This window comes from Ambystoma mexicanum, chromosome 2q (genome assembly GCF_040938575.1).
Source record: "Ambystoma mexicanum isolate Mex_15411 chromosome 2q, UKY_AmexF1_1, whole genome shotgun sequence".
Lineage (NCBI taxonomy): Eukaryota > Metazoa > Chordata > Amphibia > Caudata > Ambystomatidae > Ambystoma > Ambystoma mexicanum.
The window spans coordinates 73,989,906-74,003,474 of record NC_090924.1 but is presented as its reverse complement, the minus strand read 5'-3'; the positions used below and the strand labels follow the sequence as shown (position 1 = coordinate 74,003,474).

Here is a 13,569-nt window from a genome sequence, read left to right as displayed (position 1 = left end):
ATGTTTTCAGTTTAGTGCTGCGCAGCGAGGGCTCCTGCCCTGCCTGCTAGGCGGGAACAACCTCCGGAACGCATAGACGAAAGAGGACTATAGACTAGAAGTACCGTTGTCCCATGTGTGATAACTTATTCTACGTAGGGCAATGAGTTGAACTCAGAAAGGCTCATAGTAGCCAAATAAGATGTCTTGATGCAGGACTTCTACTTGTAAAAGCAGGCATTTGAGCCTGCCCAGGCCACCAATCGTTTAAACCAAAGAAACAACAGCAGACGTGAGCTTTGTGAAAAATAAAGTTTTATTTTTTGTAAAAGAAAAATATCTGTACAACATAAATTGAATGATTTTTATCCATGGAGGTACATTTGCGATTTAATTTTGACATTAAAAAAAAAACTTAAGTTGAAAACCGTGAATGTTTTTTTTTGTCTCTAAAATATTTCTTTGTGCCGTGTAGTAGTTCACCTTTCTTCTTTTGAACATAGTGATGGTTGCTCTTTGGCAATATCTGTCATCTGGTCTCGTTCACTGATGAAGCAGCTTTCACTTTACATTCTGTTTTGAAAGTATTTGAACTGTGGAAGTGATTATCAGATAAATCTGAACAGTACCCAGTCATTTAAACCAAAAATAAATCAATGTGGTAAGTTTTACCGAAAGCCAAAATACCAAAATAAAATATATAGATATATGGTAGTGGGTTAAGGGGTTACAATGGGTGGGGATGGGGTTGTGGTGGGGTTAAAAGGATAGAAAAACAGGAGGGTTGGGGGAAATTTTATTTTGACCACTTTGAAACATACAACTCTGATGTTAACAATCTCAACTAGAACCTAAGCACACTATGTGGAAAACGGTTTTGTATACCGTTAATGTGGCAGGCCTGCCGTCGAGGGGCTTATTGCCATTAGTACCCCGGCCCGTTAGACCAGGGTACTAATGTTTTTTTTTTTCCTCGGCTGCGAGACGCGTTGGGTTTCGCAGCCGGGAAAAAAAAGTTGAAAAAAGGTTTTTAAAAAATGGCCGCCACGGACAAACAATGTAGTCTGTTTTCTCTTTCTATGGGTGCCATAGTAAACAAAGAAAATGGCCACCATGGAACCATAAGCAGGGACTGAACGTAGTCCCATCTCCCTTTCGTCAGTGGCCATTCCGGAACAAAAATGCCGTCTGAGATGGGAGCGAGCTGCATGCCGTTGCGTGATCGGGATTACCATCAGGTAAGGCTCAGAAACGCTTGATGGTAACACTTCTTTACTCCTGGAAACCATTCCATTATTTAGGCAGATGTTTGTGGTCCTGGGGAAAAATGATTATGGTCTGTGGTGAGAGATTAAAATCTCCCTATTCCAGATGGAAGCATGACTTGGAGCCACTGCGTTTATGCACTGGGAATTTAAGGCTACTAGTCTTAGAAATTAAAATGAAAATAAATGTGGATTTTACCTCTCATCTCTGCTTTTTTAATGAGTTTTTTTGGAGTCGATGCCTGGGCCCATAGCTCACACTTTGCGAAAAGGCTCTGAGCCTGCTCCCTGAGAGTGCTTTAAAGCAAAAATACACTTGTTTGTTTTGGTGTTCTGTATAGTGCTAATCTGTTGCGTTCCAGCATTTTGAGACACTGCTGTCTACATTGACAGGAAAAAAGCAAGGCGCAGACAGCTGCCGTAAACATCAGTGCGCCACATGTTTTGTGCTGAGGTCTCTGACCATAGGCTTCAATCCCAGAACTATTGCCTGCCCTATTTTATAGTTGGAAAAACCGACTGGCCCCAAGTTCACCCAAGTGTGTGAGGGCTTCGGTTTGTACATTTGCAGCTGGGTGCAGTGCTTTGTTCTTGCTGTTCCTTCATCTCTGCCTATCTTCCTGCCATTTTCCTTTAGTGGTTCCAATGCAATTGTCGTCAAAATACTGGGCAGCTCTTAAACCATTTCAAAGCTCTTTTGGGAATCTTCTGCATATACCACCAATTCTCAGCCTTCCTACCTGTGTGTCAGATGCCACCTTGGAACTTAAAGCTGGAGTGGGAAGGTCTAGCTTTGAGCTCTCCCGCAGCCACACCTGCACACTCTGATTTACTTGATTCGGGATTGTTAGAGAGTGTACCCTCATCCTGGATGGAAGCAAATTGTTGTAGTAAAAGCTAATGAAATGACCTTTCCAGAGGTTAGAAAGGCAGGAGTGCCCTGTGACGATGAGCACGGTTTATGGAATAACGAGCCAGTAGACCGAAGGTGATGCTGCACAGGTACTCCGCCCCAGATATTAGGTCTGGCTGCCGACAAAGCCAGAGCAGACAATTTTGCTCAACACAATGTGTAGGCTGCAAGTCTGTGTCAGTCCTCTCTGCCCTTGGCCCCTGGACACTGAGGTTTATTGGCACCATGAGCCAGGGTTTTGTAGGTATTGTTTTAAGATTAGCAGGCCATTCTGCGTCCTGTCATCCTATTATGTTGTCTTGAAAAATCTTTCTAATGGGTCAACAATTTTATTTTCCTTTTAATCTCAACTTTTCTGAAACTGTGATACAGTTTACTTTAAGTATCTTCGAATATTTGCTTGCTCTTAAATGAACTGTTTCCCGCAACTAGTTGTGCTTCTTTAGGACTTGTTTTGTAATTTGTGTTTCTGGTTTCGCACACATCTATCTTGGGGCCTGTTTTTCTATGGCCTTGTGTTCTGTGGCCATGTGTTTATTTAAACAAGTGTCTCACGATGTGTACATTTGCTCGAAGATCAACATTATTAGACTCCGCAAATTGCCAGAAGAAAATGTATTTGTAAATAATAAACTACTATGTGAGAAACTATTAAAAAAGGATTTCACTTAACCACAAGGCATGGATAGATGGTGTATTGTAATATCAATGCCAAACTGTATTACAGCTTCACAAAACTACAGATTGAAAAGCAAGATTGTGCACCCCTAAAAAGTATCTAAATATTTTTGCATCAGCAGTGTAGCACCAGGCCGTTTGCATTCTATTCACCCCTTAGTCCGCAAGCCCTTAACAAGTGCACTGCAAACCCACCATCAGGTGAGCCTATACGTTCCCTATAAGTAATTCCGCAACCCTTTAAAGAAATACAGGGATGGAGTGGGGAGCCTGTGCAAGGGAACCAGAGCCTGGGAATTGTGGTCTAACTGTTGGGTGGTGGAAAGCTAGGAAAGATTTCTTTGGAACAGCCATCCAGTTGGAATCCAGAAAGCAGGCAATAGATTTCGGTTACCTCAGGCCATATGAATTAATGCCGAGGGATTTTAGTGGCATACATGTGGTAGAGTTGAAACTCTGTCTTGGTGGGGTTCATTTTTGAAGATTGAAAAGCCTCCATTCTTCAATTGCATGAGACAGGTCTCAGTCAAAGATGACATTGTACAACACTGGTCTTTAGGATGTAAGAAAGTCTGGGGGAGATTGGGTACAAGTGAGGAGAAGGGCAGTGCAAAATGCAAAGAAGCCTCCTGACCCCAATTTCCCATCTGTTTGACATTCTCCCCTCTGTCACATCGTTCTCTCTGTGATCCTTTCATCCTCTGACTCCCCTGTCTCTTGCACTTATCTCCCTCTGATTCACTATACTTCCGATTTTGTCTTTTAATCTGCCTCCCGTTCCAGGGGAGCACCATCGATAAAGGAGCCCTTCAACCCTGTCTTCTTAGAGGGTCACAGCCTTGGACATCACTATCCCGTTGTCACTCTGTTCTTGGTATTGTCACAGGTCCACATGAGAAAGGCATTGGTCACTCTTGGACAGGAAACAGATCATATTTTCACCGAAACGCCTCTATTATATAGGAAGCCTCCAGAAGAAAGGGACCGTATTCCCCCAACCCTGTTATGGGGAAAAGGTGTGACATGGAATAGCATTTCGAGGAACCTTCTAGGTTTCTTTCAACTACTATGCTACTGCAGTCTTTTCCAGTTGGGTGGGTTTGGTTCATCGTGAAGAGGGGAATTTGGAATAACTGCAAACAAACAAGGCTACTCCAAAAAACAAAACACACCAACTCTTATCACCTGCATCATCTCGTGCTGATAACCTTGTGTTTTTGAGATTGATGGCAGGATTGCCAATAGTTTGCAATTAGATGTCCAGGATCCCGGGATGAAAACGTAATACGGACTCAACCGCTGAATATATGGCAATACCCATAATGCCAAAGCTGTGTAAAGGAATAACAAATGATGATGGTGCGGACTCCATGCCTATGAAAAAGTCCATATAAGAAATACAGGGTGCCAGATACAGCATGTGAACAATGCGTTAGTGCTCAGGAGGCAGTGTTGGCTAAATCATGAATGATTTGGGCTGTGTTGTCTGGACACATCAGTGCCAATATAGCAGAGACCGGTATGGACCGAGTGGCGGGGCTTTCCCGGTAAGAGACTCCTCGGTTTCTTTTCGGAAGCACAGTAAGATCAGTAACAAAAGTGTCAGCTGTTCAATCCGGAATTGCAATGAGCCCAAACCTTCTTTGGCTTCTAGTATTGGGCTTTTAGCAGGGAGGTGGGATGGAGTGGCGGGTTCCATGTAATAAAGTTGGTGTGAAAATGGCAGTTTTTTGGAAAAATCGCAGCAAAAAGGCGGTGGTGTGGCCCCCGGGACACCCAGACCCATTATACCACGCAAAGGGAGCGGGAGACACCCCCACAACCCCAGCTCCCCTTGTGTGGTATAATGCAAACACTTTTACTGGGTCACACTATGGGCTTTTGCCTGCGACTTTTTGTAAAAACTGCAATTTTTCGCTGAACATATTACTGGATACCTGCAGGGGTGCCTTCAAACTAGAAGAGCACAGTCCAAGCAGACTAAGCAAGCCAGACGTTGTACACTGCACTCCCACCCAAACACCCTGTTGGGATTTGCTGGCTTCCAAAAGGATTTGCTAGTCTTTAAAAATTGACAAATAGTGTATGGTTATTGTGGCAGTAGGGTATTAATTTGATTTTGAACAAAAATCTCAATGTATTCCAATTGTAAAAACACATATGCCAGAAGAGCAGTTCGAGCTACAAGAGATAAGAGACATTGGTAAAGAAAAATGCCAGCAGGGCAGAGAGGTCCGGCGACAATAGTGCTCAAATGTTCGCCATTAAGAGACATTCCAAGATGGTAACATTCCAGTCTGCAAGTCCTACAATTCAAGAAAATGATTTTCTCTGTGCTTTTGATCTGTATAAATGGTATGTTCATTGTTCTATGTACAAGAAGCATCAAACGTTTCTGAGGTTTGAGTTTCTGGGTGAAGGTTAACAATTCAAGATAATGACCTATGGTCTGATGTTTGCGCCAAGGCTTTTCAAAAGGTGGTTGACTCCAGGAGCAACTTGCTTAAGGCTTAAAATACATTGATTGGACGAATGGCTCATTTGTTCTCCATCCAAAGATGGGGCGAGAAAGGTAGTTTAGGAAGCAGTTCATCAGTTAGCAACTACCAGGTCAGAGGTCAACCCTTGAATCATTACACAAGAGATATTTTCTTGGTAGCATTGATTTAGAGGGTAGTACACAGGATTTTAAACTCCTTCTGCAAGTTCCCTGTAATGGATCTAAAGCAGGAGCGAATCATTGCTAGAGACAACTCCTGCAGCAAACTTTGCAACTTTGTTTCATTACCACATTGTCACATGGTGTTATCAAGGTAGCAAGACACGCTATTTTAACACAATCAGTGGTGCTCAATCTGGCTGTGTGGCTATTGAAGTCTTTGCATGTAGTCTCCTGTGTCTGGATCAAGACTACATGGCTATGCCACCAACAAGCCAACATCTACCTGCATAAGGTACGATCAGTAGCTTCAAGCTTACATTTTATTCCTTGTCACCTTCAAGTAATCATACAGTACTTGTTGATGTTGGCTAAATCTGCCCTGCAACATTTGCCAAGAAGAATTGATTAGTATTCAATTACAAGGTCTAGAAACAAGAATGTCATGGATCCTTGTACATGGGTTGTAGTGATGAGGAATTTGAGGGGTTTGTTTTGCAACTTTACACCTTTTTGTAGGATGGCTCTAGAATGGGGGCTCAATATGGAATCCAAATTGGTGGGTGCACTGCTTGAACCAATGCATACCTGTGATTTAAGGTTTTTGTCATGGAAATTGGAATTTGTTATAATGATGACATTGGTGCGAAGAGCGTTAGAAATTCAGTCTGTGAACAGTACATTCCAGGAGAAGGGCAACGACTGCCACTTTATTTGCAAAACTTCAGGAAATCTGTAAGGTGGCTACAGCCAGGATCCCCATACTCACTGGACATCATCTCTTGATGGTGCTCTGCGCCGCCAGGCTGCGCTGAAGACTATATTTCTGTGGCCTATTGATATTTCTCGATTTCTATCTGGAAATGGAAGGAATATGTTTAACGTTTTTTTGTATATTTCTTGTAGTAAATTGCTTCTTTAACTTCCTTGTGAACCGTTTTCTAAGTATGCAAATGTATAACCGACTCAATCCTGCAAGATAATAAATTACCTGTAAATGTAGTTCTGTATTGGTATCTTGTATAGAATCACATAACCCCTTCCCTTACCCCTGCATCTGATCACCTTTTGAATGCAGTCCATGATAAGCAAGAGATGACTCCTGGACCATGCGATCAGAAGCTGGTGCTGGACAACACAGACTTGCGGACTCCTGCTTGCCACCAAGGGCAAGCACAGATCTCTGCAGCATGCTCACCCCAACAAGTACATTGGAAAAGCGATATGAGGTTAGAGATGGCATCGCTATGAATATGGGGGGGGGAGGGGACTTTACAGTTTCCAAACTCTAAGGGGTAGCATTTAAGTGCATAATGGCCCTGGACTATTTGCGTGCCACTTATTATACACATTTGTATAATCTGTTTACAGTAGTTTAAAAGTACAATGTTGCTGCTAATGTGTAGTTTTAGGGACGGGGGAGTCGCTCTACAGTATTTTCTCCATCTGCTACCTTAAGTCTCTCTTTGGTCTTCATGTCTGCAAGTGGTGGTGATTGTCTCCAGAGCCTTGTATACAGTGCTGCAAAGAGAGCAGGCTTGCAGTCTAGTCTGTCTTCCAGACCACTCTTCATCTCACATTGCCTGTGCACTCCGGCGGCAGTGCTTATGGTTTTCCTGTTTAGAAGATACCCTGTGCTGGAAATGAGAACGGGGTCCCAGCTTGTATCCGAGCCTAAGAATAGGTTATCTACCCAATAAGTATCAATGCAGTCCAGAGACGCCCTCACATTCAGTGCAATACCTACTGGCCAAACCTGCTTCACCAGGAGACCCAATGGATGAGCATATGCAGGCTGAGCCCACATCCTGATATGAGGGGCACAGCAAACCTATGTAGTAGAGTGAGCTTGCACCGGCATCCTGCCTCTTGGGGTTCTTATAGACCGCCATACACTAATTGTCCTAATGCCCCATTTAAGGATTTACAGTTGTTAATAATGGATATGATCTAAGCTATTGAAGTTGAGGGTCACTGAAATGTTACATATTTAGGTTCACTTATTGGCACTTACAAGATTCTTTCGTGGCACACAATGTCATAAAAACCTTGCACAACATAACACCCTGACAATGCCCCTGCTGAGTTACAGCTGTGCAGGATGAAGGTTGGCACTGATAATCCAGAGGGGGAAGCCTTTTGCTGCCATATTAACGGTTTTTGAAGTCTATTCCAAGCTCCGTTGTGTGCAATAGAGATATCATCTGGCCTGTGATGAAAGCACATTTGTTTTCAAACATGTTTTACCATGTGATAACCACTCTTAAGACAGTAGCATATCCACTGTGTGCAGCAATGGCAGACTCTATGGTCATTCGTATCTGCTGCGGCTGCGTTTTCCTCCTGTCAAGTAACTGGACAGTCTGAGATCTTCTCGCCTAAGATGGATGAGAGTTGTTCTGCTCTGGATGCTGGCGTGAGAGGAACACCTCATCCGTGGGAGGAAACTGAAGAGTGCTGCGAACTACAGCTTTTCCTCCTTTGGTGGCTCTTAGGTCTGCTGCTGCAGCATCGAAAGAATGGTCACCGTCGGGCGCAGCAGGGTGCTTGCTGGTCGAGTTTCCATAGCTGCCATTTTTTCTTCATCTCAGACTTTACCTGGGAAAGCAAAAGAGGGCAGATGAATGGAGCATTTGGGCTGATGTGAATGACCGTGTACAGCGTCATGCACTTGCCTCTGCCACTACTGCTCTGTGTGGGCCTGTACAGCCGCCTCTTTAGTACTCTACACAGCTATGCGCCTGCACCGCAAGCCTGACCAATAGCTCTTCCACGCTCCTAGAGAGGCCAGCACTTACCAGTGCCCATCGTTCCACACCCGCAACACCTCCTCTTATATCAACACAGAGCTCTGCTTTCGCAACCTCAGTCGGTGATCCTCCCTTTGCAGCTTGACTGCTGGAATCTTGCCCCAGACCATACAAAACAGCAAGCACTTGCCCCACCTGCCTCTGTTTTCATTCTGGGTTCTAACATACACACACATTGTTTGAGGCAGTACAGCATAGGGTACGTTATATGGTTCAAGAAAGTAATGGCGGTAGATGGAAGAGAGTGAGTAGAGGCACACTGCACTGGTGCAGTGCTTCTACTTCATTAAGAAGAGTTACATGTCTTTATACCGAAATATTTTATAAAGAATGAACCTATATCGAATATTTTACAACGAAAAACTTTATAGAGAATGCGATTTATTTATGTATTTATTTTGGTAGGTCTCCTCCCCCAAACGCCCATTTCCAACCCCTAAAAACCACCCCACCTGCTTACCAAAAATATTTAACCCTTTACCCCACCCCTGAATTAATTCTCTATAAAAATGTTCGTTAAAAAATATTTGCGCTATGATCAATTCTATATAAAATATTCGATATGAAGACTTCATGTCATTAAGAGGATGACATCCTTGCAGTGAGGTTTGGACTGAAATGTTTCCAAGGCTTGTCTGATGGTTTTCTTTTCCTAAATTGGCAGGGCAGGTCTTGCATTGCACAGAGGCCTGTGCCCAGAGTTAGTGTTGCTCTGTTTCTTGTTTAGAATCAGGAAGTGGGTCACAGGCTTGCTTCCTGAGATGCATTGTCTGGGTTGATGATGCTGTACACACACTGTGATACGTAGCGGAGATGAAGTCAAGCTTCTCATGCTCGCCACTACCCCCATCACATGTACTGCCCTCTGCTTGACCTCTGGTTGGACTACAGTGGCCCTCCACCACACACTCCTACATCGTAGATGCACTATGTCTTCATTCCTCCTCCACGTCACACCACACAGACGCCCACTCCCCTTCAAGGCTGCCACTCTGATCTAATGTACCCTGCACAGCTTTCCAAGAGGAGGACCTGGGAGCTGAGTGGGAGGCATTCATCTCCTCCTCCACGTCACACCACACATACGCAGACTCCCCTTCAAGGCTGCCACTCTGATCTAATGTACCCTGCACAGCTTTCCAAGAGGAGGACCTGGGAGCTGAGTGGGAGGCATTCATCTCCTCCTCCACGTCACACCACACATACGCACACTCCCCTTCAAGGCTGCCACTCTGATCTAATGTACCCTGCACAGCTTTCCAAGAGGAGGACCTGGGAGCTGAGTGGGAGGCATTCATCTCCTCCTCCACGTCACACCACACATACGCAGACTCCCCTTCAAGGCTGCCACTCTGATCTAATGTACCCTGCACAGCTTTCCAAGAGGAGGACCTGGGAGCTGAGTGGGAGGCATTCATCTCCTCCTCCACGTCACACCACACATACGCAGACTCCCCTTCAAGGCTGCCACTCTGATCTAATGTACCCTGCACAGCTTTCCAAGAGGAGGACCTGGGAGCTGAGTGGGAGGCATTCATCTCCTCCTCCACGTCACACCACACATACGCACACTCCCCTTCAAGGCTGCCACTCTGATCTAATGTACCCTGCACAGCTTTCCAAGAGGAGGACCTGGGAGCTGAGTGGGAGGCATTCATCTCCTCCTCCACGTCACACCACACATACGCAGACTCCCCTTCAAGGCTGCCACTCTGATCTAATGTACCCTGCACAGCTTTCCAAGAGGAGGACCTGGGAGCTGAGTGGGAGGCATTCATCTCCTCCTCCACGTCACACCACACATACGCACACTCCCCTTCAAGGCTGCCACTCTGATCTAATGTACCCTGCACAGCTTTCCAAGAGGAGGACCTGGGAGCTGAGTGGGAGGCATTCATCTCCTCCTCCACGTCACACCACACATACGCACACTCCCCTTCAAGGCTGCCACTCTGATCTAATGTACCCTGCACAGCTTTCCAAGAGGAGGACCTGGGAGCTGAGTGGGAGGCATTCATCTCCTCCTCCACGTCACACCACACATACGCAGACTCCCCTTCAAGGCTGCCACTCTGATCTAATGTACCCTGCACAGCTTTCCAAGAGGAGGACCTGGGAGCTGAGTGGGAGGCATTCATCTCCTCCTCCACGTCACACCACACATACCCACACTCCCCTTCAAGGCTGCCACTCTGATCTAATGTACCCTGCACAGCTTTCCAAGAGGAGGACCTGGGAGCTGAGTGGGAGGCATTCATCTCCTCCTCCACGTCACACCACACATACGCACACTCCCCTTCAAGGCTGCCACTCTGATCTAATGTACCCTGCACAGCTTTCCAAGAGGAGGACCTGGGAGCTGAGTGGGAGGCATTCATCTCCTCCTCCACGTCACACCACACATACGCAGACTCCCCTTCAAGGCTGCCACTCTGATCTAATGTACCCTGCACAGCTTTCCAAGAGGAGGACCTGGGAGCTGAGTGGGAGGCATTCATCTGAACATGAGGTAAATACCCCCCCCCCCCAAGTGTGTTCGCCTTGGTCGGTTAGTGTGAGCTGATGGTGGATGAAGGTGTGATGACTATCTGGTGACTTTCTACAGTCTCGGAGCAAATTTGCAGTCTTGATAACCAAGTCAGTAGAGCCGTTTGCTTAGGGCCAAAGCATAGTATAAGTGCGAGACAAAGAGTGGGGGGGAGAATTGGTGGGGGTGGGGGGAGGCATACATGCTGACATCCTGTACATTGAAGGTATGGTCCAGTAGAACAGCAACATACATCATCCAGCCCAGCTTCTGTCCCACCTGCATCTGTTCTATGTCTCTTGCACAGCCAAGATGGAAGAGAAAGCACCAGCATGCATGCAACCTGCTGCCCTCATGCACGCGCTCCCTGTGAGTCATCTTCAAGAATGTAGCATCCCGGTAATCCAGTCCCTTTTCGAGCCTTGCTTGGCGAACTGGGCGAGGCTGGCCCTGAAAAGGGTCGAAAACTATTGAAAGCAGTCAGGCCTCCAGGCTGGAAGTTGGGATTCACCTCACTTTATAACGACTGATGAGGAGGCGGTGATGCGGGGATGCGGGAGGTAATGGATTTGAGACGGAGACTTGGAATTCTTTTTCTTTTGCTTCGTGTTTGATGTCGTACTTTTTTCTAATGTACATGTTACACCTTAAAGTCCTCTTTTGTGCAGCAGACTTTATATACAATGAACCTTTATGGAGCGTGTTGCATGTCTGGTCCATGCTGTATAACACGCATCTGGCAGTGAGAACGCCCGGATTTCTCCGTGCTCAGGAATGCGGCAACATCTGCAATTGCATAGTGGGTGAACCGGTACTGAATGCTTTTCTTGTATCCCTCTCCTTGCTGTAACTCTTTCCTAGAGTATGTCAGTGCTGGTTTCACTGCTTGTGACTGTGCTGCCTCCTCCGTTATGTGCTTTCTTACCGTGCCTTTTGCTTAGTAATAACCCACTAACTGTATAACCTGACTGAGTTCGGTTTGATATTTTTATGCAACTTTCAGAGTGTTTTTTTTCCCGTTATGGGGCCACTTCTGAGGTGCGTGCAAACGTAGGAAAGTGTTCTTCCATGAAGGAGGAACCCTACACTTCCCTTACAAGCACCATATTCTGATATGGAAAGTATGTGGTGCAGGCACACGAAAGCCTCATCTTCTGCATGAGCCTGATTTACGGCTTGACAACAGCCCTAGCAACAGTCAGGAATGCAGGGCAGCAACATGGAGGAGATTCTCCTCAAAGCAGCACTGGTTCAGCACGTCTAAAAAAGGACTTAAAATAATGCCGTTAAATTCCACTGCACACTTATTCCCTTTATAAATTTAGCATTTCTTAGACGGCAGCACCACTTTACTAGTTTACTAATTTGAGAAAGTTTTCTTAAACTTTAAAGTGGCAGTCTTTAAAGAAATGCTTGCAATGCCACTTGAGCACATATTTGCCCCACAAGGAGTGATTTTAGCAGCTTTTGCTGCTGGAATGTATGACATCTCCCCTCCAATACTTCCAGCTGCTTCAGAATGGCGGTGCTAGAAACTGGAGGGGGGAATGTCGTATTTCCACACACTTTTTATCATGAGCTCAAAATCAGCCCCATAGTGTTGCTTCCCAATGGTATTTCAATCGCCCTGATTGTTTGAGAGACAGTCTCGACATTTTACATACTTTTGCCTGTGATCTTTCCCTGTGACCCAAGCCCTTGTTTTACTGGGTCTGAGTCACTCCGCTTCTGGTTCCTGGGTCGCACAGGTCACACCCATTCTGCCTCAGCATTATCCCAGGCAACCAATGGGGTACAGTGACTCGCAGCCTGGTTTAGTGGGAAAATAGCAGCCGAGGCCTTCGGAATGTATTGCTGTAAAGTCTTTTCTGCTGAAATTGGGGCAGAAATATGGTGGGTGAAGCATTCCTGCAAAATTATTAGTGCTGCAAATCTGATTGTCAGGAAACATTTTAGTGCTGCAAAATGAAATCCAATTACCCCCCCCCCCCCCGTGAAAACAGAGCTAGGTATGGAACCAGAAGGTGGATTAGTGCAGTTTAAAACTCTTCTAATATGCAGAAGCGTTTGGAGGGAGGAAAATGGGGGATAATCTGTACCATGACAATTGAGGGGGCTGGGAGGATCCCAACCAGGTGGCAGGATTATAGTCCCGATTTATAAGAATGGTGATATAGATGACCCCAATTGCTACCACCCTTTATCCCTATTGGATATCTCAGCAAAGACGTATGCTCAATGCATTTTGGGCAGATTAGAAGACTGGGTATCGGAGAATAATATCCTGGGTCACTGCCAAGCTGGCTTTAGGAGTGTTTTTTTCTACTCTGGATAACTGATATATCCTGTCACTAATTATTGACAAATATTTTAAGCTTCATGGAGGAGTTGTGTGTGCTGCCTTTTTAGACCTGAAAAGGCTTGATTAACAGGGGTAGACTGTGGAATAAACTAATAATATTGGGGATACCTGCAAATTTGTTCAGACTCGTGCAATTATGCTACAGCCAAGCTAGGATTTCAGCAAATATGAGGGAAAACTGCATTTTTTATTCAAACAAGGGGGTAAAACTGGGCTGCCCCCAGGCACCGCTGCTTTTTGTACTTTTTATGGCAGATTTTGATCCACGAAGGACAACAGCAGGGTGTGTCCACCCAGGCTGCGACGCAAGGAATTTAGCGCTTTATTTTACGCTGCCGACACTGTCATCATGGCACTTACCCCAGCTGGTCAGAAT

General features: G+C 45.5%; 1 protein-coding gene across 3 annotated transcripts in view; it reads right to left on the bottom strand.

Annotated features, from left to right (window-relative positions):
- Positions 1-276: 276 nt before the first annotated feature.
- LOC138569156 (glucagon receptor-like) overlaps positions 277-13,569 on the bottom strand; it is a 698,697-nt gene continuing 685,404 nt past the window's right edge. For all 3 annotated transcript variants that reach the window (XM_069646870.1, XM_069646869.1, XM_069646871.1), the window contains one exon: positions 277-8,092. In XM_069646870.1, the coding sequence (XP_069502971.1) occupies positions 8,018-8,092 (75 nt within the window). In that variant the 3' untranslated portion in view covers positions 277-8,017. The remainder of the gene's footprint in view (positions 8,093-13,569) is intronic.